Consider the following 24,430-nt stretch of genomic DNA (forward strand, 5'->3'; position numbering starts at 1 on the left):
AGAAAGTATAGGCGAAAGGTACAGATGTTTTATTTACAGAGCGAAGTGTTTTTGCCCACAAGTGCCGGCCGCTTCATCAAGACTCTAAGGTGGGACAGATGCCCGGGTGGGGCTGAGAGCATTGCTTTCCTTACCAGGCCAGGTTGGCACTGTGGAAACTGGTAGCTTCACTGAGGAGTCTTTCCAGACATAAGGCTGTAGGAGACTGCCAGTGGTGACCTTCCTGTCCCACGTGGCTCTTATGCTGTCATTCCACACACTCGGCCAGTGCTGCCAGACTACCTCCCAGAGCTGCCTGCAGACTGTGCTGAAGATGGAAAAAGGGAGGCTTTCAAAGCAAAGGAAGGAGCAGCGGGCTCAGCCCAGGTACCACCAGAGCTACTGGGATCAGGAGAGGGGCCTTGCATGGTCAGTCCCAGAGAGACTCATGGCTGGTAGCGCCACAGTAAACACAGGGAGGTGTCCAGCACCCCCACCTGGGACAGGCCTGCCTTAGCGCCACTCTGAATGGTGTCCAAGCCCCAGTCTTGGGCCCAGCCTCTGCCTGCAGATCACTGGGTAGTGGGGAAGGGGACACCCTCCTGCACTCAGCCCTCAGCCTGCAGCCAGGACCAAAGAACACACAGAGCAGCCAAAGATCGACTCCAGCAGCTCCAGCTCCAGCTGGGTCCCGACTTCCTCAGGGATCAAACCCAAGGGAGTAAAACTGCTTTAAAGTTTTGCTGCAAGTGAAGCTAACAACCAAAATTCACAGTGTGTGAAAAAAAAAAAAATCACAGTGTAACATCCTACCCGAGGCCGGCTCTTCTCCAGGCCCTGGGGCTGACTTGGGGCAGGATGCAGGAAGGAGTCAACCCAGAGCTGCCCTCTGCTAGAACCAAGTCTACTGTGAAAACAGACCAGCTTCTCCAGGGTCCAAGTGCCTGTGCACTTACCCCCTTGGGCAATCGGGCCATACCCGGGGCTCCACAGCCCATGATGAAAGGAGAGTTTGAGTGGGCGCACCCAGGCCACCACCCAGTAACTGCTCAGGTCAGTGGAGGTGACAGGATGCGCACTCCCCCACACAGAATGGGGCAAACACAGAAACATGATGGAAGATACACTCCCACTGGAAGTGAGGGCCCAGCCTCAGCCCTTGGGAACAAGCAGAGGGAGGACGACAGGACGCACAGCGCAACCTCAGGAGGAAGATGGGAGCAGCTTCTCTAGGGCTTTCTTCTGCTTCTCCGTGGCCGCAGCCAAGGCCTCAGCCAGCTTCTCCTCGGGCATCATGTTGAGCACCTTGAGGGCAAAGAGGAGCTGGTACTTGGCTGTGCTGATGAAAGCATTACTCAGGAAGTTGGGAAAGCCACCGACTCGGTCCTTCTGGGTGTACAGTGGGACCCGCATGAGCCCCAGCACCTGCATGGAGAGGAGACCAGGGTTGGGGCCAGGCCCCAGGATAACATGACCCTGGCAGGAGGGGAGGCTTTTGAGCTGCTAGGCCAGGGGAAAGAGCCAGGTTCTCAAGGACAAAATGGGACACCCGGGCAGGGTCAGATGAGGCAGAAGCCAGCCAGCTCTCTCAGAGCAGTACAGCCCCACTTCTCCCCAAGCAACTTTCAAGGCCACCCCCATGCACCTCCATCCCACCCTCTAGTCCCAGTCCCCATCTGCTGGCAGGAAGCCCCCCAGTCCACACCCCATGCTCCCTCTTACACCTGGTAATCCTAAACACCCCAAGTGTCACTCCTAGCCCTTCCAGACTAAAACCCCCAGGCAAAAAGCCTTCACCTCCCTCACCGTAGGACCTGGTTCATGAACCCAGACCTGCAAGATCCTCTTTTTGCTCTTAAGTGTCCCACCTCCCGAGCAGGCACCGCCCCTTTCCATCCTCCCTCTGATCCCACTCCCCACTCCCAGGATTGGCAATGGCAGGCAGCAAGGCAGATGGAACACAGCCCCGAGGGAGCCCTTGACCCGACCCCTGCCTCCCACCCAACCCGGATCCCTAGCCCCTCTCCCCAACCCGATGCTGGAGACAGCGACACCCCTCCCAGCCCGGTTGGTGGACCCTCAGGGGGGCGTGTTACCCATCGGTGCCTTCCGCGGGGCCAGAGCCAAACCCCAGGGTGGGGGGCGGGGGACGGGCGGCGGCCCCACCTCCAGGCCGTGGTCGCGCGAGTGCACCGCACTGATCTCCACGGCGTGCAGCTGTTCCAGGGTCAGCTGCCGCGCGTACAGGTGCGCCACGACGCGGTGCGGGCCCTCGGTCAGGTGCGAGCTCAAATAGTCGGCCTCTGTGAGGCGCAGGCAGCCCAGGCCCAGGCCCAGAACTCGGTTCAGTCCGTCCTCCAGCGACCAGAAGCGTCGGTCCACGAATCCCCCGGGGAAGCCCAGCAGCCCGTCGAAACGCATCTGCATCTGCAAGGGAGCTCCGGGTCACGGACGCGGGTCCGAGTGGCGCCCGGTCCCCGCCCGCCCGCCTGCCTATGTCCTCACCAGCACCGAGAAGCGCATGGGGATGCGGCCAAAGAGCTGCCCGGGGTTTGCAGCATACAGCATGGCGTGGCACGAGTGGCTCCAGCCTGGCCCCAGGCGCATCGCCTCCACTCTGCTGATCTGCTTCAACTCAGGGACCACTGCCGTCGACATCTTGCCAGTACCCAGTGCTGCCCCAGCGCTGCCTCTTAAGTGCATGCGCGGGCCCGCCTCCGCCGCGCCTGGCCAATCCGCGGGCAGCTGCGCACCAGAGCCCCGCCTCCCCACCAATCGCTGGCGTGTATCAGGGCACAGCTTAACGCAGCTCTCCGACGCGTCGTTGCAAGGCGGAATGTGCGTGCGCAAAGGGAAAGGCGGTGCGTGCCCCAGCCGTCCACCCAATAGCCGCGCGCCTCGAGCGGGCCCCGCCCACCATTCCCTAAAACTACAGGAGCCAGGATGCAATGCGACAGCCCACTTGGCGGGAGCCAAGTGCGGACTCGGCACTGAGACGAACAGGACTTGCCTGAGGGCATCCAGCAGTTCGTGAGAACCAGGATCCCACCCTAGAGTCCCACCATCTCCTACCCAATGTCCGCAGCAGAAAGCCTCGAAGCTTCCAGGGAAGGGGGCATGAGGTACTTACCCGGCTTCTGAACTGCGGAATGAAGTTGTGGGGCTTGAAAGCATCAGAAACTGTCCGAGGGAGAGTAGTGCGGCTGCTCCCTGAATCCTGCTCTGGTGCCCCTCATGCACCAGCCCCTTGGGAGAGTGGTGCAGTGAGAGTAAGCTCTGTGGCACAGGGAAGGCTGCCCTAAGTGGGACCGAGCAGGAGGCGAGAGGGGCAGAAGGCAGGCAAGGGTTGGCAGGATCTGCCAGAAGCTCACTTATGGGTCCAAGGTGGTGCTCTGTCAGGAGAGTCAATGTTCTGTCCACGGGGAGTAAGGACCCAGAGGGAGCCTTTCCCCCACCGTGGCTCTCTGCCAGGGGTCAGGGCTCAGTTGGGGCAACCACAGCTGGCAGGGGAAGCCAGATTCCGGGGAGGTCAGCAAGGGGAAGGGCTCATTCAGAAAGGACCCTGCCTCCAGCTCATAGACATTATTAATAAAGGAGCTGGGTCATTTGGGGACAGTGAGGAGGGAGAGCCAGTGTAGCCCATGCAAGAACCCATGTGGCACTAAACGCCCTTCTCCCACACCAGGACATGCCAGACCCAGGCACCAGCAAGGATGGCAGGCCTTCCCTGACGTAGGACAAGTCGGCTTAGAACACTGGTTCCACCCTTAAGTGCCTGCATTGGGGGAACCAAAGGAGGCTGCTTGAAACGATGTCTACAACAGAGCTAGGGACCCCGCTGGCCAGCAGTGGTTCGAACAGTGCTGCAGTGGGCATTCTGGGCGCCAGCCTTTCCCTGCTCACCAGGCAGGGGAGCTCAGGCCAAGCAGAGGGCCCCGGCTGGGCTCCAGCATCCTGGCAGCCAAACCTGTCCTGTCCTGCCAATCCGTTCCTCACGTGACAGCTGGAGAAAGTTGCTCCTTTGCTTGGAAACCTGTGATTGTTCCTAGACTAAAACTCTGCCTGCCCCCACAGGGTGTCTCCACCCCACCGCCCCCGACTCTTGATGCTTCAGCTACTTGGTGGACACACTAGGCCCACTCCTGCTTCTGGGCCTTTGCACTTGCTGGGCCGGCTGCCTGGGGTGCTCTTCTGGGCCAGCTCCTTAGCATCCTTCAGGGCTCAGCCGAAAAGTCTCAGAGAAGCCCTCCCCAACCACAGGTTAAATTAACTTCGTCTCATTACCTGCTGACTCTTCTTAACACTAACAAGACCTGGGGAGACTTGGATTACCTGTGTGGTGTCTCACTGACCAGGACACCCAGGCGCCTTGCCCGTTTTGCCTTCTGCAGGCACAGCAGGCACTCAGTTTACAGCAGTGGGATGCAGGCGGTGTGGCTGCAGCGACTCACACACCTGGAGGCCCTGGGCTCTCCCACCTGCTCAGGACACACAGTCAAGTCCCAAGGGTGCCTCCCTTTTGCTCCAACCCAACAATGAACATCATGACAATGACCACAAGAGTAATAACCAGCAGTCCTCACGCCTTCCTGGAAGTCGTGGGTCACCGACATCTTACATGCGAGGTAACGGAGGCTGCAGCCACAAGGGGGCGTGTGCACTGCCATGAGGGTGTCAGAGCCGCCACAACTCAGCTGTCCTGCCTCCCAACCAAGAAGCAGCCTCGGTCTTGTGGTGCTATGCACGGACGAAGGATTGGACAGGGTATTGCTGCATGATTTTATTACTATAAATATACAGTTAAAAACGAACAAAAACTAGCCAATCAGAGTACATCAAATGATAGCACATGTAAGTCCAAGACAGGGCAGTCTGCGTCCCGTCCTTCAGAGTTACTGGCACCAATACCGTTAGTGAGAGGCCAGGGCACTGGCTGCTGAGGAGGTGTGAGGAGAGGGAAGTGGTCAGTGTGGGGAGAGGGAGGGGGGGGAGGGGGAGGGAGAGAGAGGGAGAGAGTGTGTGTGTGTGTGTGTGTGTGTACGTGTGCGTGTACTGGCATCCGTGCACCCAGGGGCACATGGTGGGTGGGAAGGGAGGGGAGGCAGGGAGCCAGCAGCCAGGGCAGGCTGCCCCGAGTGTGGCCTCTGCTCACAGGCTCAACTGGAGAGAAGAGGAGTTGTCTACCCCCGAGTCTCCCACTCAACAGGCCTCCGGCTGTGCTGCCGGCCACCCCAGAACCGTCCTGCCCAGGGCAGCTCCTTGGGAAGTGGGCCCGTCTCCCTCCTGCCAGGAAAGCGGTCGCACCCCAGGAGCTGCAGACCCACCCACCGGGCTCAAGGTCCTGCTGGGGCCACTCTCGCCTGGGGGCATCAGGGCCAAGTGTCCCCTCTGCCCTTCTGTTGCCCAGAAGGTTTATCTTAAAAAAAAAACAAAACACGGATGGGACCCTTGCCCCCAGGCAGGTCAGAATGCAGAAACCCCAAACAGAACACATCAGAGAAAAATGTGAAGTGCCATTAGAGAGGGAGCTGAGAGCCGCTCAGGCCCTCCTGAGGCAGGTGGGCAGGTGGACAGCAGCGCCGAGCGGGGCCCCCCACCCCAAGGGTCCGATGTGGGCAAAGCTGCCTCTGAGAAGGTGTGGGGCTCAGAGAGGGGCCCCTGGACACAACTGCTGACAACAGCCAGACCCCACCTGCCTCACTGCCTCTTGGCCTGGCAGGGTGCTGGGCTGGGAGAGGGGGAGAGGGAGGGAGTCTGAGCACATGGGGAGGGGACAGGCACTATTTCCTTCATTGACTGAGTGAGACTCAGACCGCACTTCCTTCCCTCCCACAAGGCCCCCCTGGCACTGCCTGGGAAGATAGCACTTCACCTGCCAATAAACTCTCGGGTTTGCTGAGTTCTTGAGCATCTACCCCCTGGGCTGGGTGAGGCCCATCCAGGCTGCATGTGGGGAGGACATTTGGGGAGAGATCCTGGCGCGCTCAGCTCCCAGCACAGGAAACCACTGTCCTTCATCTTGTACCATTTACAAACATGTCAACCGTAAAAAACGGGGGTTGTCAGAGGGGACAGTCAACTGTGCTCTTCAATCAAGGGTCACGTGGCCCCTTGGAGCCAGTGACCATGAGGGCGTGCAGACAGGAGAGGCCAGAGTTCACCCTGGAGTCCGGGCAACCTCTTGGCAAAGTCTGAGGAGCTGAGGGCTCCATGCTGCCAGCCTGGCCAGGCTCTCAGAGTGGGGTCAGCTCAGTGGCCCCGGCGTCAGGACTGGGGCCACCAAGTGGAGGCCGAGGGGGCCCGGTGGCGTGGAGGCTGCAGGGCGTCTCCATGGAGGTGGACCATCCTGCAATGGGAGAGAGAGAGAGGAGGGTCGTGTTTGGCTTAACTGTCTGGCCTCACTGCTCCCTTTACCGCCAGGCTCTGGGTTCCCACCAGCAGCCCTGCCATGTGGCCAGAGTGAGCCAGCCTGTCCGTCTTAGAGCAGATCACCCCTGGGTGCCAGCAACAGAACCGCAGCCCTGGAACTGAAGGCAATGGGGTGCCTGGGGCTGCTGGCCCCTGGGTTCCCCACCCACTCATGCTCCTGGGCTCTGACCAGCTGCGGTTCTGTGGCGATTTTACCCCTGGAATAGGGGCTGGAACTCAGCCAACGCAGGCAGAGGGGAGTGGCTGGGACCTGGGTGCACCCAGCAGGGGCCCCAGCCTGCCCTCCTCAGAGGCCTTTCCTGTCAACTCCATGCAGCGCTCACAGGATGCTGGGAGGAGCCAGTCCCTGGTGGAGCGGGGAGGGAGCAGGGGGGGCGGCACACCTCCAGGGCCGCCCACCACCTGCACGCAGGGCTCCAGGGCAGCTTCAAATGGCAAACCAAGCAGCCCCCCACAGCCTGTGACGGACACTTGGCGACTCTGTGAAGGGTCTCTTCACGGGAAGCCAGCTCTGCCATGCAGTTCTCGGTGGCTGAGTCAGACCTGCTTCCTATTTCTGGAAGTTTTACATAAATGGCAACACTCAGCATCTCCCGTGGCTGAGGCTGGGACCACCCTTGTAACAGTGCTGGGTCCTACTTCAGTAGAGGGTTAGCTTCGTCACAAGAAAGGTTCAAGTAAGACAAGGCCTGTGCGGCCACCAAGGCACCAGGTTCTCATCACCAGACTTCCTGGAGGGGCTGACGTCACCTGAAGGAGGGGCGGGGGTCCCCGACACATCTGCCTATTCTGGTGGTACTCTCGGGACTGCCTCCTGTAAAAACGTGTTTGGGTTGCCTGGGGAGAGGGCACCTCCCTGTCAGGTGGGGAGACCACCTCATAAGACCACCTCACAGACATCAGAGTGTGCTGGGGTTCCAGAAGGTTCCAGAGGTAGGTGGAGGGACAGGTTAGTTGTCAACCACAGCAGGGTCTCAGCTGGGGGCTGAATCACTGATCCTGGGGACCCTCGAGGCTGCAAGAGCCTGACTGGGTCACCTGGTTCAGATGGAGTATCCTCTGGGTCTAAAAGCCTACATCAGACCCCCAGGACCACCTCTCAGGGGACCTCCGCAGCGGTGTCTGGAGAGCTCTGAATTCAGAATCCAGGGCCTGGAGAAGACATGGATGTGGAAGGAGCCCGGAAAATGGGAAGGAAACCCCAGCAGGAGCAGGAGAGGGAGGGCAGCTGGGGTCCTCTCTCTGGCATCCTGCAGAGGCCGCCCGCAGAGCCCCCGCCACTTGTGTGAAGGCATCACGTACCAGCTTACTCCTCTAAACCACCAGAGCAGGAGCCGGGCCCCAGGGCTGTGCAGAGGAGGAGAGAGACGGAAGCTCGGTTAGCAAAGCGCTCGAAGGGGCCAGCACATTCCAGGGCAGAGGCACCGGCTTTAGGACAAAGTGCTGGGCTGGGGGTGGGCAGGACACAGTGGAAACAAACGCCCGCACAAACAGATGTGCTGACACGGAAAAAAAGACACGCCGAAACAGTGCTGAGAAACAGCACTGGGCTCAGTGCTGTGCAGAGGAACTCAGCCCAGGGTGGGACGTGTAGGGGCCGGCAGAACCCGGGGGAGGGTGAGGTCCGGGAAGGGCCACCACCCTCAAGGCTGCTGGGATGCCACGCATCTAAGGATTTCACCGTTCTATGGATTTCCTCCCACCTCCTTTTTTCCCATCCACAGGGGACACTAGCTTTACTAATTACGCTCCATCCACCAGGGGGCGCTGTGCAATTGTGGAGACCGAGTGTGTCCCCCTATTCTGAAACACACACACACAGATGTGGAGATGCGCAGGGTTCCCGCTAAGGGAGAAATGCAGGAGAACAGAGGGCGCCAGTGTGGGCGTGGGTGACTCAAGAGGTGAGCGCGACCACGAGGACCCCTGCCCGGCCCCAGGTGCTGAGCAGCTGTGCTCGCGGGGAGCGGATGCAGGATGGAACGGCACAGCCTCCTCTCTGCTCTGACATCAAGAATGAGCCCCACCCTGCAGAGCGGGCAGCGCGCTGAGCCGGCGCCGAGCCCAGGAGCCGTGACGGCACCCGACCTTGCCGCCCCATCAGGCCCCACGGCCGGCCTTCGGCCCCTGCGACCTCTCCTCTACCACCTCCACAGCCAACTGTCTCGGCTCCCAGTGCGGCGCTAAAGGAAGCCCGAGACACCTGCCTGGGGGCAGAGCCAGAGGTGCTGGTCTCACCTGTGGGCTGGGCCAGTTGGTTGTGGCCTGTCCTGACCTGCTGACACCTGAATGCTCCGCGGGCCACTAGAGGGCTGAGGGGTGCCGTGTGGGGTCAGGGTGCCCCTTGCCGCACCCAGGGGCCGCCCTGCAGGAGCAGGGCTCACACCTGTGGCTCCAGGAAGCTAAGTCCTTCTTCTGACCCTCTGCTCCCACCCAGGTTTTCATCATAATGCAATACTAAGTCGTCTGAAAGAACTTGCTGGAATTCTGTGTTTATCTAAGGTCCCAGACACAGCTTTCACCATAGGTTCCTTTGGATAGGCTCTTGTATGTCAGTGACCCAATCTCTGCCCTCCCTTCTCACACCTGGTAACCCCCTGTCCTCTGACTGGACCCTCTGTCTGCACAGGCCACTGCTCATCCAGAAGCCCAGGGACAAGAGGCCCTTTCAGACCAAAGCATGTCACAGCCTCTCAAGCCCAGACCAGGGGACCAGGCAATGGTGGCTCCTGGGGCCGATCAGGGGTGAGAAGGGGTCTCCCAGTCACAAGGCAGGAGCCAGGCTCTCTGAGGGCAACGTGGCTTTTTATCTTGATTACAGAACCTCATGGGATGTTACAGCAGGTGCCGGGCACAAATGTCTGAGAGCCCCCAGTGCCTGTCCCCCGTCTTTGGGGCCCAGGCCCTGAAACTGAGGATCTTGACCCAGAGGAACAGAGAGCAGAGCTGAGGCCACAGGGCCCTGAGCAGAGGCCTTGGAAGAGCGGGCCCTGCATGCCCCTGAGCCTTGCTCACACCTCGTGCCCTGGCCTGTGTCCTGCACCCTGGCCCGGACGTGCTGCCTTCCCCGGGGACCATGAAGCCTGTCAGCTCCCCCAGCCAGTGGTGGAGGATAGTGGCCCTTGTCAAACCTGGGGCGGGCAGGCAGGTTTCTGTCTGCAGCTGCCTGTGGCAGGGGCCCTGCTGCTGGGGTACCGGGCACAGCCCACAGGTGAAGAAAGGTAGCGATGCAGTGGGACCAGATCTGCCTGCCTGGCTTTAAACAAGAAGCCTCTTCCGCCTTCCCAAGGCTGAGCTGGTTTCGGGGTGAAAAGGGGTCTCAGCCAACAGTGCTGCCCCCAAGAGTCAGGGGCTGCAAGGTGACTATGGAACCCCGGCCTGGCCGTGCTTTGCAGGTCAACAGAAGGAGCATAGGATCAGAGACAGGGAGACGGAGGGGGCTCCCCATGGGCCAGCCCCTCCCTAAGCAGACAGCAGGTCCCCATGCCATGGGGACAGCTGAGCCACCGCACGTCCCCCCCGACACCATGGGCCAATGCTGTCACCTGGCAGGTAGATGTCGGCAGGTGCGCCCGGCTGGCCACGGCTGCAGGGCTCAGGGCTGCCATCCTGCAGGACGTTCTCAATGGACGGCACTCGGCTCCCTGCAGAGGAGGGGGCAGTCAGGGACTGAGCCACTGGGGCCCGGACTGCACCTTCACCCCTCTGCTCTCCCAGGACCCAGAGACAGATGTTCTGTTTTCTTCTTCTTTCCTTTCTCTCTTGCCTCTCAGCATGGGGCTGTTTTGTTTTTATTATACAAAAAAAGGTCACATACCCTCGTTTAAAAGACAACACGGAACGGTTACAGATTTAACTGTCTTCTCCCTGGATGAGCAGGTGGGGTGCACAGCCCTCTGGCCCCCACGCCTGCAGCAGGGGGCCTGACATGTGCGGCTGCTCTCCCTCACACATCAGTTCTCAGCCGGGACCTGCACTGTCTTCGTGGGGCATCCCCTTGGGCAGAAGAGGGGCCCAGACCCTCGGTCCCAGTATGCACTACGTGCAGGAGGGAAGGAGCTTTGGCTGCAGGTGAAGGAGCTGAGGCTTGAGAGGCAGAGCGACCTGCCCTGCATGCTGGGCAGGAAGCAACAGCACTGTGTTCCCAGAGCAGACCCCAACCTGGGTGGGCACCCTGCCCCGGGTGCCCACACTCACACCCAGGCCCAAGGTCCTGCCCACACCTGCAGGCAGCGCAGGGGCCACTGGCAGGGAGAAGGTCACAGCCACAGAGCAGCTGCAGGTTGCTCTGGGGGCCTTGACCACACTGTGGCCACCTCCTGGCTCTGACTCTCAGGGAAGGGGCCTTCGGCTTCTGCTGACACCAACCCTGAGCCTCAGCCTCCTCAACAGCCCAGCACAGGGAGGAGGGACCGTGACAGCAGAGAAACAGTATCTCCCCAACTGGCAGAGGAAGGCTTGGGAGGCACCTCATGCCCCACTATGCAGAGGTGGGGTCATCCCCCCTCAGAGCCAGTGCACAGCAGCAGCAGCTGGGACTGGACCCCGGGGGGCCGTCATGTGCTAAGCCCTCTGCTGAGGAGAGAGGCTCAAGGCCCTCTGCACAGGGGACGGGCAGGAGAGGGGCCCGGCTAAGCCGCACCCCTTCGCCCTGGCCACTGGCTGTGCCAGGCTGGGCGGCCGAGCCAGGAGGACGTGCACGGGGCGTGGGGTGTGGGCACGGGCAGGACACCCCTGGCGGGAAACAGAAGAGCTGCTACCACTAAACAGACAGGTAGGGAAGGAAAACCAGGAGTGGCCAGGGGCTGTTCTCTGTGAGATCGTGTAGGAACTGAAGTGTGTGACCCCAGGAGGGTGGCCAGCACAGCTCGAAGGAGCCTGCAGAGAGCCCCGGAGGCCCCGCCTCTTCCCCGGCCGGGGCACGAGAGCCCCAGGAGGAGAGGGCTTACCTTGCTTTAGGGACGAAGTCTCGTCAACCTCCTCTGTGGTGAAGCTCTAGGAAACAAAGGAGAACGTGCCTGGAGCCCCAGAGCTGACAGCCCAGCATCGGGCTTCCGGGGGAGGCTGCAGGGTGAGTCCAGTCCCGGACACGCTGGCCAGGACCAACCACCTATGCTTCCCGCGGCGCCCCCTGCAGCCTCCGCAGGGCTCCGCCCCACAGACGAGGACACCGATGCTGGCAGAAGTCACAGCAGCCAGCGCAGACTCGCGAGGGAGTGGCAGGGCGGGGCCCAGGGTCCGGAGGACAGCAGGCGGGCAGTGGGGACAGAAGAAACAAGGGCAGGACGGAGGAGCGTGGGTGGGGGCCTCACCTCGGGGGAGCTGCTCAGCGCCAGCCCAGCCCCACTCGGCGGGGGCGGAGCCTCCGCGTTGTCCTCTTCCTGGATGGGGGACGATGGGGACCGCAGGGTGCTGGGGACAGAGAGAGCGGGGGACAAGTGGATGAGCCACGCCAACCCCACCCAAGCCAAGGCCCTGGGGGAGCCAGGGAAGTGTGCCAGTCCTGAGGAACAGCACCCCCTGCCCCGTGTGTGTGTTAACAGGAGGCCCGCCACCTGCACCCACAGGCCGCACCTGGCACTGTTTCCAGAGAAAGGGTAGAGCCTTGGGGGTGGGGGCGCTGGGGAAGCAGCAGGAGAGGTCCCCATGTTTCCTCCTGTTTCCCTTTGTATCTTCGGAGTCTCTGCCACACGTATAAGGCTCAGGGCCGGTGGCTGGTTTTATAGAACCTGTACTTCCTTTACACTTTTCTAGAAAACCAGCACGCATGTGAGGAAAGACTAAACAGCAGGGCTGGTCACAGGTACCTCCAAGTGTCCAAGGGACCACAACTGACCCTTACTGTGTGGCCCTGAAGGTCACTGATCAGTGATGAGGACCCTGTAATCACCGAGCGAGGTGGGCCCAACCTCAGGGTCACAAACAAGGGTGATATGTACCTGGAGGGTCCCACACACCTTTCCTGGGGGGCATGCTGGCCTGGCCTCACCTGTCAGGGGACTTGCTCCGGGGCTTGCCCTTCTGGTGGCTGCTTTCCATGATCCGATCGATCCCAGTGAGTGGACAACTGGCCTGAGACAGGCCATCCGAGACGCCCGAGTAGGTGATCTCTTCATAAAGGGGGGCCGAGGGGATAGCCGGGGAGACGGCCCGAAGGCCGTTGAGCGCCTCGAGCAGGGAGATGGGCTCGTAGCCGGGCGGGATGCTGTCAGAGCTCTGCAGGGACAAGCGCAGGTGAGGGACTGGCCGATCAGGCTCCCTGCCCACTGCCCACAGTGACAAAGCCCCAGACACTGACCTTGTGTTCCAGGGAGGGTCTACTCCCCAGAACTACTCTCTGATCACTTCCTGTCCACTCTGCCTTCTAGGGACTCATACCCCCCTCCCTCAAGGGGTGCCAAGAAGTCCAGAGCAGCATCAGACACCCCTGCTCAGGGCTCCCTCGGCCATCAGCTGCAGCATGCAGCCCTGGACGCCCAAGTGCCCCAGTCGGTGCCCAGGACGGAAGGAAAGAGAGCACTCAGAAGGCCACCCCAGCCCCTACCTGGCTTTCTGCTCCTGCCTGGTTGGGGCAGAGAGTGAGAGAGGGTTAGTGGGAGGAGTGGCAGGAGCAGGAGGGGAGCGAAGCCATGGCAGAGGTGGGAGAAACCAGTAGGAATGCGTGATCCAGGCCGGAGAGGACCTGCCTGCGGAGCCCTGCCTGGCACAGGGGCCCGGCCGGGCTGTGAGCCCCGTGGCCTGGGACAAGCAGCCGCAGGGCTGACACGTACTCCGGGTGAATCTAATGGACACCCTGCTCAGAACTAGTTCTGCCCGCTCTGGGAGTGGATCAAGTCAATAGGCTGAGCCTTGCTTTAGGGTTAAAGCAAAGGGGGAGTGGAGACATCAGGGAGACGTCAGTCAGGCCTCGGGCACCATGGGACTGGGCAGGGTGGCCACCTGCCCTCACTCTTCATTAACAAGGTGAAGGGCAGCTCTCTACATGGGCTCCTACCTGCCCAGCTGGCCTTTTGGGGAGGTGACAGAGTGACCCTGGGGAACAGGGAGGCTGTGGGGGGCAGCTTCCTGCCCCCAGCAAGCGCCCCCTGGGTCCCCTGCATTCACTCCCAAAGGCCTTCAGTTTAAAGGCAAATAATTACTCTAAAGCCGCTCCCGCCCCTCGAAACAAGGAGAAGACCCCTCTCTCAGCTGACCCTCGGTGACCCTGACCCTCTGTGTTCTACCAAGGGGGCTTGGGGCTCGGCAGAGGCCTGCCTGGCCCCAGCCTGCTCCCTGGGATGGAGGGCAAGTGGGAGAGAACCAAGAGTGTGGCCCGCAGAGCAGGGATGCAGGACAAGAAGCACGGGGATGCTGTGGGCACAAGAGCGGCGGCCTGAGTTCCACCTCCACCGTCACCCCACTGCCAGCAAGAAGAAAAAGGGAAACAAGGGTGCTCAGGAGACCATGGGCAGAAGCAGAGCTGGCGAGCAGGGGTGCCCGGGGCCGGCGCTGCTGCCCGGCGGGGCTGCGAGACTGGCTTTTTGCCGACAGACCTTGAGCTTTGCTTGTTCCACAAAACTCCCTTCCTGGGCAGAGACACTGGGAATGGGGAGAGTGGATTTGACAGATTAAATTAACCAAACACGTGAGCTGGGGGTGAGAGTGACTTCCCGTACTGGTCACTGGTGCAGTGATGAGGGCGCGGGGCAAAGACGGAGCCATGGGGCCGAACACACTTACTGTTTCCCTTTTAGGTTTCTTGCTGGCCAGTGAGGCAGGGTGCGACTTTGATTTTTTAAAGGGACACTGTCAAGATAAAAATCATAGGTTTTACCGCTGCCACCCCATTGCGGCGCTGGAGCTGGTGCTGGCTGGATGGGGTCTCCCTGGTCGCTGGCCTCTGGGCATGCCGTGAGCCAGCGCTTTGCAAATTCAACACATTGAATCACGGGGACCTGGCCAAGCACTGGTTCTGCCTCAGGGCCTGGGTGGGCTGGGCCTGCACATCCAAGCAGCTCTTAAAAGAGTTGGTCTCCATCCCTGGGGGCCACCCTGGTCTGGGTCACCCCAAGCAGCAGGTCCTGGACAGGCTGGGCATGGAAGTGGCCAGGTCCTCCCCACATGTGGGCTCCACTGGACACAGAGAAGGGACCCTGAGGCCCTGGACACCTCTTTGAGGCTCAGCACAGTCTCATCTACTTATCACCAAGTCTAACTCCTAAAAGTGGAGCTAAACCCCCCAATCACCCCCACCCTGTAGTGATCGTAACAGACTCACTAGAGAAAACATTTCCTTTGGGCTCCCTGGGACCTCGGGGAGGCTGCTCGTGCAGGGAGCATGGCAGAGAACAGGGCCATTTACTTGGAATCGTAGACTCCAGAGAGGGGGCGCTGGCCCTCTGGCATGTGTGAGGTTACCATCCACGCCCCAGGCTGCCCTGCACTGTGGGAGGCACCTCGGCTTTCAGGACAAGAGGGACAGACACAGGAGGGTCCTGCCTGACCCTCAGACGCCAGGGCAGAAACCGGGAGAGGAGCACACAGGCAACAATAAAACCCCACCACCCAGGCCCATTCCTCCAAACTAGAGTGAGACTCCTCCCTCAGGGGCAGATCACACCTCAGTGCCAGTCCCCTCTCCCCCAAAAACGTGTTGTTGTAGAAAGTCTGCTCTGTTCCGAAACCAAGTCTAATGTTAAATGGCTGGAGGGCCTGGTGTCAACAGGGGCCCAGGAGGCTAAACAGTGTGGCTGGCCCAGGGGAGGGGGGAAGTGAGGTAATGGGCACCCCAACCCCAAGGGGCAACTTTGCCCCATCCAGTGGCAAGACCACACCTTCAGATTTGAGAGAAAAGCCAGAAATCTGTCTTAGACAAAATTCCCAGACTTTTAAAAGACCTCATGTTCAGAACCGCTGGGCCAAGCACACCACCCCCGCTGGCCGAGTGCAGGAGCCTGTCTGTGGCTGTGCCAACCCAAGGGCTTTGCTTCTCTTCCCTTTTCAGGCAGCTGGCAGGGCCTTTAAGAATCACGAGATCCAAACAACCTCAATCAAGAGCCAAGAAAACGGGCTTGCTGGCTGACAACGCTCAAAGCCAGCTGGGACCCGGGAGCTCGAGCCGGGCCGGCCCCACGTCCGTCCTCAGTCCTTCTGCCCCCATGTGTCCACCCTTGCAGCCCCCATGCCCGTCTGTGTGTGTCTCTTTCCATTCCTTTCTCCCTGTTGGACCATCTCTCTGCTCTCCCTTCCTAACCTCGCCCCCATCTGTCTCCTGTCCTCTCTCCATGTCTCTCTGCATTTGTGTCTCTCTCCCTCCCTGTCTCTGTGTCCCTGCCCATTTTGCTCTCGAGGTCTCTGAGGCCCAAGTCTGACTTCCTCGGCTGCTGCAGTGAGGTCTAACACACAGCTTCTTGGGAAGCAAGCCAAGTGGATGGCTGCCGGGTGCCCTCCTGTGCACCCAGGCAGGAGACAGGTGGGCCAGGAGTGGGCAGAGGATGTCACAGTCACCCTTTGGAGGACACCTCACTCCCCAAGAGCACAGAGTCTCCCTGGCTGCCCGGCTTGGTGGAGTGAAGGTGACAGACAGCATGGCTCTAACTCAAGGAAGGCCCCCTGCATCACATGATCTGCTACTGGCAGAAGCAGCAGCATCCCGGAAGCCAGGGCTCATTGGGCCGACCTGCATCACCCCAACACTCTGACAGCTGCCTGCTGGGACCACACCTGGCCTGCTGGACAAATGAGCCAGAGGCCCAGAGAGCTGGCAAGCGGGGGAGCTGGCCAGACAGTCTGGGTCCTGGCATGGCACAGCCCTGAGGGCACAGCCTGGACAGCCCCATCCTGGCCACACCACCAGGGCCTCCTGACCAACCCACCCCACCAGGAGCCAGACACTGTCCTAACACGAAAGCGGGGCCTGCATGATGGCCAGGGGCTTCCTCCAGACCCCTCTTCTCTCCACCCCAACACCTTCCAAGGCGGGAAGGAAGAGGCACTTACAGAATGCTCGTCGTGGTCCATGTTCTGGGCCAGAACAGGGCTGAAGGAGATGGGGGACAGGGCTCCAGGCTTCTTCCTAACCGCTCGGATCTGCAGAAGGGCCCGGAAAGCTGCGGCAGAATGACGGGGTTCACGTCAAGCACGGGACAGCACCACCGAGACCCGCAAGTTTCAGGGACACTGACCCCCACCCACCCACCCCCCAGCATTCCCAGGACAAGCCACATTTCCGAGGCAGAGGCAGAACAGCCCCGGGAGGGAGGGAGGGAGAAAGGCGAGGCCCAGACAGCGTGGCTTCCGCTCCAGTAGAGCTTCTAGGGGTGGCAGGCAGGGCACAGCCGGCCTCTCACCTGCCAAACCCTGGACTGTACACCAGACAGTGAATGTAGCTGCAAGTTACACCTGTCAGCCAACTAAAAGCACACAGTCTGACCCAGACACTGGCAACTCAACGTCAAAACAAACAACCCGATTAAAAAATGCACAGAGGATCTGAATAGACATTTTTCCATATGGCACATGAAAAGACGTTCAGCATCACTAACCATCAGGGAAATGCAAATCAAAACCACACCTCACACCTGTCAGAATGACTACTGTCAGAAAAATAACAAGTAACAAGTGCTGAGGAGGAAGTGGAGAAAAGGGAGCCCTCATGTCATGTTGGTGGGGCAGCCACTACAGAAAACAGGATGGAGGTTCCTTAAAAAGTTAAAAAACAGAACTACCATATGACCCAGCAATTCCACCCCTGGGTATTTATCAAAAGAAACAAAAATACTAATTAGAAAAGATACATGCACCCCATGTTCTTTGCAGCACTATTCACAATTGCCAAGATATGAAAGCAACCTAAGAGCCTGTCAACAGATGAATGAATAAAGAAGATGTGGCATATTTACATGTAATAGACTATTACTCAGCCAGAAAAAGATACAATCTTGCCATTTGCAACAACACGGAAGGACCTAGAAGCTATTATGCTAAATGACATAGGACAGATGCAGAATGACAAATACTCTGTGATTTCACTTACATGTGGAATCTAAAAAACAAAATAAATGAACAAACATAACAAAACAGAAGCAGTTACAGATACTGAGAACAAGCACGTGGTTACCAGGTGAGACAGAGGTGGGGAGAGGAAAGACATAGGTGAGTAAGATGAAGAGGTGCAGACTTCCAGTTGCAAAATAAATGAGTCACAGGTTTGAACCACACAGTGTGGGAAATACAGTCATATGTAAATATGTATCCATAACTATGTAATATCTTTGTATGGTGACAGAGTGTAACTAGACTTCATTGTGATTGTTTCCAAATGCACAAGAAAAAAAATCACTATGTTGTTTAACAGGAACTAAACAGTGTTGTAGGTCGGTTATAATCCAAAACCAACCAACCAGCCAACCACACAGAAAGAGGTCAGATCTGTGGTTACCAGAGGTGGGTGTGCGGGGAGGGGGAACTGGACGAAGATGGTCAAAAGGCACAGACATCCAGCTATAAGATAAATAAGTACCAGAGATCTAACGTACAACATGCTAAGTACAATCCCTGCTGCATGGTACGTATGAAAGCTGCTAAGGGAGTAAACCCTAAAAGTTCTCATCACAAAAAATGGTTTTTTATTTCTTTAATTTTGTATCTATATGAGAAGATAGATGTTTATTAAACTGATAATCATGTCATGATGTATGTAAATCAAATCATTACATTGTACATCTTAAACTTATACAGTTCTGTAAGTCAATTATATCTCAATAAAACTAGAAGAAAAAAAATTTTAATGAAATATATATGATTTAACAAATGCCTTTAAAATGCCCTCCATTTGTCTACTCTGTGTATACTAACAACAGAATACCTTTAATCTGGAATGTAATTCACTAAAAACAACTAAAGTAAATCAAATTGGGAGACAAAGTAAAATGATATGTTACCAATATAGAATTATTGAGTCCAAGTTAGGTTTTTGAGTATGCTAAACATATTCATAGGGCAAAGAACACTTTGTTATAAAGATCAAATTTGCATTAAAAAAAATCAACCTAAGCTTTGTTATTTTTAAAACACTTTCCTTTTTCCCTCCAGGGCTTCCTAAGGCCATGTCTGCTGATTAATTGCTTTGAAGTATTTTATTGTAGCTGTAAACTGTTTTTAAAAAAGAAGTTTTATAGTCAACAGTCATGAATCCAAGAACTAAATGTAGCCATAAAGAGATAACTTTATATTTAAGAGTTTCATATCTACCAATCCATTATTTCTGAAAGTGACTTAAATCTGATAGTCTTTATCTCTGCTTTAAAAAAAAGCCATCATTTGCCTCGGGAAAGAAAATGTCCCTCAGATCCCACAGGAGGGCGCTCTCCCCCCAACACCCAACCCCTCACCAGCAGGATTTACACCTGGAGAACCATTACATCCTCTCTATCAGGGAATATTTTAATCTGAATTAGTCCCGACGTGATGACTTTTTGACTGAGAGGGTCTGGATGCTCGAGGAAACCAAATTTAATTCCTTGATCATTTACACGCAGCACACTTTTCATTTCACTGTAATTTCTCACCGAACTCTTTAAAATAAAGATCTGACTCACTAATTGACTGTGCGGCTCACGGCACACGCTGCCCAGGAGCCCCTCCTGGACGCTCAGCCTGAGCCTAACTTTCCGGGAGGCAGAACGTGCCACCGCCGTGGCCATGGGTGTCACCCGCCCATGCCAACCGCCGTGCCTCGCGCTCCCTGCCGCCGCCCCGCACCCGCAGCCCCACTCACGCAGCCGGCAGATGGGGCAGCTGCTGGCCTGGTAGCGCAGCGTGTCGGCACACGAGTTGCACAGGCACAGGTGGCGGCAGGGCAGGATGAGCGTGTCCCGCAGGTCCGACAGGCACACCACACACTCACTGCTGTTGTCGCCGTTCTCCTCGTCCGAGGGCTGTGGGAACACCCCAGCCCCAGGGTCTGTGGCTCCCGAGGCCAGAGGCAGGGGCCAGATGGGTGCGGGGGGGGGATGTGGTGGCACAGGGAGGCCCATGGGGCAGAGAAGGTGGCCGAGGAGCAGGGCAGCCCCTCCCCTAACATGCCCCCAAATTGGGAGAACCCAGGTCTCCTGTCACTCTGAACCAAGGAGGCAACGTGGGAGGACGGTACTGGACAGAAATCCTCCGAGGAGGCGCGTTTACTTGGTCAAAACAAACAAACAAAAAAATCAGGCAAGTGTAAGTTGTTGAAATGTTTTCCTTAAATAACGGCAGTTTCTGGAAAATAAAAGTAGTAGCTTCTGGATCAAGACACAGCAACAGCCTAAAAATGAACTGGCCAAGTCCAGCCTGCCACCTGTTTCTGAAACAAAGTTTTGCTGGAACACGGCCTTGCCCCCGGGTTCCTGTATGTCTGTGGCTGCTTCTTTGTGACACCCGTGGTGCCGGGTGGATGAGCAGGAGTGACAGACGCTGCGGGGCCTGAGGCTGAGGACGACAAAGACCCGGCCCTCTAGGAAGTCGGCCGACCTCTGGTGCAGACACACGAACCGGGCAGAGAGCACCGGCTTCCAGCCAGTTCCAGCCGTCGTGGAAGCTGGCATGAGACTCCAGAGATTCTTAAGAAGAGGCGGAAGTTTCACTCGTGCCTTAAGATGATGACAAAGGCACAGGTTGACTCCCTGGCTCTGTGGGCCACCAGGTTCCTGTCACAGGAGTCAGAGGTCGAGCCGGCTGGCGGGTGCAGTGAATGAAAAGGGAGGGAAAGGCCAAGGCGGCACCGGCTATGCCTGAGGCAGGAGGGCCCCACGTTCCTAGGCCGCCCTGACCCACCTAACAGCCAGCAACCCAGTGAGGGTAACAAGCCGGTGAATTTGCTGGGAAAAGGACAAAATGGCCCATAGACTCGGTTTAACTTCTTAACGCTTAAGGGAAAGTGCTGGAGTCTGGGGCCTCCAGGGGAAGGCTTGGCAGGAAACCAGTTCATCTGCTTATCTGCGGGCCCCTGGCCAGGACAGGGGGCCCCGGACAGGTCACTCCGTGGGCGCGCTTCCTCACAGGTGGGAGGAGCACTGGGGAGCGAGCTCAGCCCGGCATCCAGCAGCCCCACGAGTGCGTACCTTCGTCTCCTGGTTGTTCTTATTCTCAATGCCATAGATCTCCTGCAGCAGGTAGCTGACCCGGTCCACCTGGAGAGCAGAGGGGTGTCTGGGCATTTGCCCACCCCCTACCCCCACCAAAGGCTCCTATGCACCCACCTGGCCCGACAACCTCTCCTGGGTGCCGGGTTCAGGTCCTGGGGCAGGCGTGGTTGGCAACCCAGGGAGCAGGTATCACTGGCGACAGGAGGGGAAAAGAGCCACCTGCCCCGCCCACAGGCAGCACGGGCACTGGTCTGGGCCAGGCGTCTGCGCACCCCAGAGGGCCTGGAGCCTACGTACCCACCTTACCCAGCCTAAGCCTAGAGGAAAACCACCTTGGACCTGTCACCAGCCCCACGAGAGTGACCAGAGCCGGGCCTCACACTGACTGTGTTCAGAAGTGGTCTGAGCTACTGTATTTCTTACAGTTCACAGACCACAGACATCTGTCCTGACAGCCACAGCCCTGCAGGTCAGCTCTCCCGACACCAGGGTCCTGGCTATCACGGGGGTCTCTGGCCCTCCTGTCACCCCCAAGGGCTGGATCTGCCAGAGTTCTCTTGACCCCTCTTTTAAAAAACTCACCAACGCACCTGAGCAGCTTCACACAAGGACAACCTAATAATCACGGCTTTTGACACAGACCCCACTGTGGCCACAGGTACAGCTCAGGGGACCCCATCCTCTAAGCCCTCACGGTACGTAAGTGGGAGCCCACTAGGGATAATTCTTCCTGGTGTTGGACCGTGGGGATCACCGACCCCAGAAAAAGGCTGTACTGGTCTACAGCTCCCGTTGCTTCCAAGATATCCCATCCTTCCTCTCAAATATGGACTAAGTCAATCCAAGTCTGCCCCACACGGAGGTATCGTCAGCAACTTGTGAATAGGAAGAGGGGAGGCTGCAGCGTTTGTTTCTTGTTTCCTCCCTCCATCCGGCATTTGTTCATTCAGCAAACATTTACTGAACTCTCACTAAGTTCAAGGCGGACAAGACTCAGGGCCACAACAGTCAATGCAGGTACATGGCGGGTATGCAGGTGACCCTGACCCTGACTCTTGGAGCCCAGGGCCCACAGCGGCCAAGGTGGCCCAGGGAGAATAATCCACAGAGACTACTGGGTCATGTGTGCATGCGTGCCTTTCACATCAAAAGGGCTCACAATGTTTCTTCTGAAGGACTTACAATTTGCTTCTGCTTTAAAGGCTTCACGGAGAAGCTTCCATCAACGTGCTGCAGGGGAGAAAGACACAGAGGTTAACTCGGCTGTGCTGACGTCCTTTTCTCAGTCAACCCACACCCACAGCTGAAAAAAAGGAGGGACTACAAGAAGACTCAGAGCAAGGCCGGGGTTTCTCAAGGTGTGGCCCCGACCTGGCTTCAAAACCACCCAGAGTCTTTCCAAGATACCGTCTCCTAGGTCCTACCCAGACCTAAAAAATCCAGCTCTCCCAGGCAGTTCCCAAGTACACTCAAGTTCACCACCATCAGCCAAAATCTGGCAATGGACAGATGCTCCCCCAGAGGCAAGAAGCAGAGCAAGCCAACAGTTCTAGCCCTCCAAGAACTCCCCGGGCTAACGTGAACACGGCACAAGGACGCCGCACATCCACGCACAGAGGAAGGCCCGAGGCTCCAAGAGCCACGGGGACACGACAGAGCAGACCGGTCCGGGGGCATCTGGGGAGGCACCCGGCTCCGAGGCCACGCAGTTAGCCAAGGCACCAGATCTGCACTCTCGCTCACCAGCTACCCCTTCTGAGTTGATCAAGAACAACACTCAGAGTTTCCTGTGAGGCTGATGGTTCCGACGGAAGTTTCTAGTGCGCTGCACTCCAAAAACAAGGCAGTTTCTCACTGAGCTCTATACCAGAGGCACAGAATGGAACGTCCGCCAGTGATGGTCCAATGCCTCGCCAGAACACAATGATGGGGAAACAGTGACTGTCGCCTCCGACGAGGCCGAACTGGGGCGCCTGCAGCTGGCTAGCCCAGAGAGGGAGAGGGCCACCTCCACCCGGGCACTGGCGTCACCACGGCCCTGGGAGACCAGGGGGCGCACAGACCTAGCCTCACCTGAGGGGGCCCAGGCCCGGCTCTACTGATACCCTGGGGGATCCAGAAAGACCTGGATCACAGGGAGGAGCTGGGCTCTGTACTTCAGGCTCTCAGGACTGCAGATACACACCAGGCCGAGGAGACCAGGGGTCGGCAGGACGTTCAGAACAAGTCTGAGCCTGGTCTCCTCACAGAGTCCTTGCTCCTTGTCCACCTGGGCTACAGGCTGGTGCTGAAAATACTTCACAACTGCAGAGCGCCGGCCAATGTCAAGGACCACTGCGGGGCTGGGGGTGGCACTTTCAGAGAGGGGCCACGCCCAACTGTGGCCAGCAGGGCTCTCGACGAGCAGAGATCCTGTCCCAATACAGCCAGGCACTCGCTCGCTGTGTGGACAGACACAGGGAACTGGCTGGCCCCCAGGAACAACAGTGTCAGTGAAAGGGCTGTCCCTAGAACTCAAGGTGCCCTAATGCAGAGCCAGCGGTGAGGCTAACCGTCCTCACCAACAACATCCCCACCACACATCATAAACATGGCCACAAAACGTCAATAGCCAAGGGCCTGGGGATGCACGTCTACGTGGAAAAAAGGGGCAAATCCTAAGTTCAAACACACATAACCATAAAGGTAGTTGTAAGTGAAGCCTTCGATGTAAATGGCCTCTTTACATGCAGGGCATCCCCAGCTTGGGGACCTCAGGAGAGCCTGCATGTCTAGGGCCGTGCTAGGCAGATGGCAGACACTCGTCCACCCCACCAGCATTCATGGGGCACCTACTGCATGCAGGATACAATGACAAATGAGGGATCACCAGGACAGTAAGGGGCAGGGGGGACTTACCTTTTCAAAGGCGGCCAAGAGCACGTGGGCGTGGCCAGTCACTTCCACAACTGCCAGGAGAGAGGGGAGAGGGGTCAGAGCTGGCCCCTGGCCCCCCGCCCTGGGCTGCTTCTCTCCAGCATCTCTCCTTCCCCTGCAGGCAGAGTCCAGACCCGCTGGAGGGCTCATCCTCATCTCGCCTTCCTCTGCCTGGGGGGCCCTATGGCTCCCTCCGACCCACACCTCACTGTCCCCCAGAGCTGCCACTGCTGACTGCCCACGGCCAGCTCTCACTCAGCAAACGGAGGGACTTCTTGGCGGTGCCAAGGAGCTGGGGGACAAGCCTGGGCCTGGCAGGGCTCCAGCATCTGTGCCCTGGCCTGGGACCCCCAAAGCCCGTGGTGGTGGCAAGGGAGAGATCAGCAGGACTGGCAGGAGGAGGAGGGGCGGGGAGGGATCCAACAGGCCAGCAGCAGAGCACAGGGCCCGGCCACTCCCTGCTAACTGTCTTCATCACTTCCCTGCGGGGTGGACCCCAGAACCGGAGGCCTGTCTAGCTGCTGTCAGCGTGGCTCTGCCACAGCGGGAGGAGACAGGCTGGCTGGGAGTGCCTGAGTCAGGAGGAGGAGCTGGAAGGGGAGCCGAGAGGGCTCAGGGGCAGCGTTGCCCAGAGGGGATGGAGCGCTCGGTGCCTTAGCCCCACAGCCCCACACCTGCTTGTCGGGCTGAGCCATCTTCCACTGTCTCTGGAGTGAACTGCCCCCGGCCGACTGATGTGAGAGTGGACTTGGGAAGTGGCCCCTCCACGTGGGTCCATGTGCCTGGAAGGGAGAACGGAGGGGAAGGCAACTCACCGTCCCCCTCATCCACCACGGCCTGGATGACCACTGGAAACACGCCCCGGTCCAGGTCAAAGTTCAACTGAGGAGAAAAGCAGGCAAGAATGATCAAAGTGAGCAGGAGGCGTCGTGGTAACAAAGTGCTGAGGAGAGACAGATGCCGTTTTTCTTCTCTGTGGTAAAACAGATGAAAACGGCACA

At 58.3% G+C, this 24,430-nt stretch overlaps 2 protein-coding genes across 21 annotated transcripts in view; both read right to left on the reverse strand.

Annotated features, from left to right (window-relative positions):
- Nucleotides 1–2,689, reverse strand: part of NUDT16L1 (nudix hydrolase 16 like 1) — a 7,115-nt gene extending 4,426 nt beyond the window's left edge. For 6 of the 11 annotated variants that reach the window (XR_006722860.2, XR_012500378.1, XR_012500376.1 and 3 more), the window contains exons 1-4: nt 2,485–2,682; nt 2,146–2,406; nt 1,174–1,404; nt 135–307 (exon numbers count right to left, since the gene is read on the reverse strand). Coding sequence is in view for 2 of the 11 variants with exons in the window: in XM_010949786.3 (XP_010948088.3) it covers nt 1,183–1,404; nt 2,146–2,406; nt 2,485–2,682 (681 nt within the window). In the remaining 9 variants the exon portion in view is untranslated. Of the gene's footprint in view, nt 1–6; nt 308–1,173; nt 1,405–2,075; nt 2,407–2,484 lie in introns of those variants that run through there. The other 5 variants (XR_012500382.1, XR_012500381.1, XR_012500380.1 and 2 more) reach the window with 5 other exon arrangements.
- Nucleotides 2,690–4,744: 2,055 nt separating this feature from the next.
- The window catches only part of MGRN1 (mahogunin ring finger 1), a 44,969-nt gene continuing 25,283 nt past the window's right edge, over nt 4,745–24,430 (reverse strand). For 3 of the 10 annotated variants that reach the window (XM_074346374.1, XM_074346375.1, XM_074346371.1), the window contains 12 exons: nt 24,245–24,311; nt 23,412–23,461; nt 21,696–21,743; nt 20,490–20,558; nt 19,166–19,325; nt 16,387–16,496; nt 14,128–14,193; nt 12,398–12,624; nt 11,721–11,820; nt 11,358–11,403; nt 9,954–10,052; nt 4,745–6,325 (listed from right to left, as the gene is read on the reverse strand). In XM_074346374.1, the coding sequence (XP_074202475.1) occupies nt 6,213–6,325; nt 9,954–10,052; nt 11,358–11,403; nt 11,721–11,820; nt 12,398–12,624; nt 14,128–14,193; nt 16,387–16,496; nt 19,166–19,325; nt 20,490–20,558; nt 21,696–21,743; nt 23,412–23,461; nt 24,245–24,311 (1,155 nt within the window). In that variant the 3' untranslated portion in view covers nt 4,745–6,212. Of the gene's footprint in view, nt 6,326–7,710; nt 7,756–9,953; nt 10,053–11,357; nt 11,404–11,720; nt 11,821–12,397; nt 12,625–14,127; nt 14,194–16,386; nt 16,497–19,165; nt 19,326–20,489; nt 20,559–21,695; nt 21,744–23,411; nt 23,462–24,244; nt 24,312–24,430 lie in introns of all 10 variants that reach the window. The other 7 variants (XM_074346376.1, XM_074346372.1, XM_010949790.3 and 4 more) reach the window with 3 other exon arrangements.

Source organism: Camelus bactrianus, chromosome 18 (assembly GCF_048773025.1).
Source record: "Camelus bactrianus isolate YW-2024 breed Bactrian camel chromosome 18, ASM4877302v1, whole genome shotgun sequence".
Taxonomy (NCBI): domain Eukaryota; kingdom Metazoa; phylum Chordata; class Mammalia; order Artiodactyla; family Camelidae; genus Camelus; species Camelus bactrianus.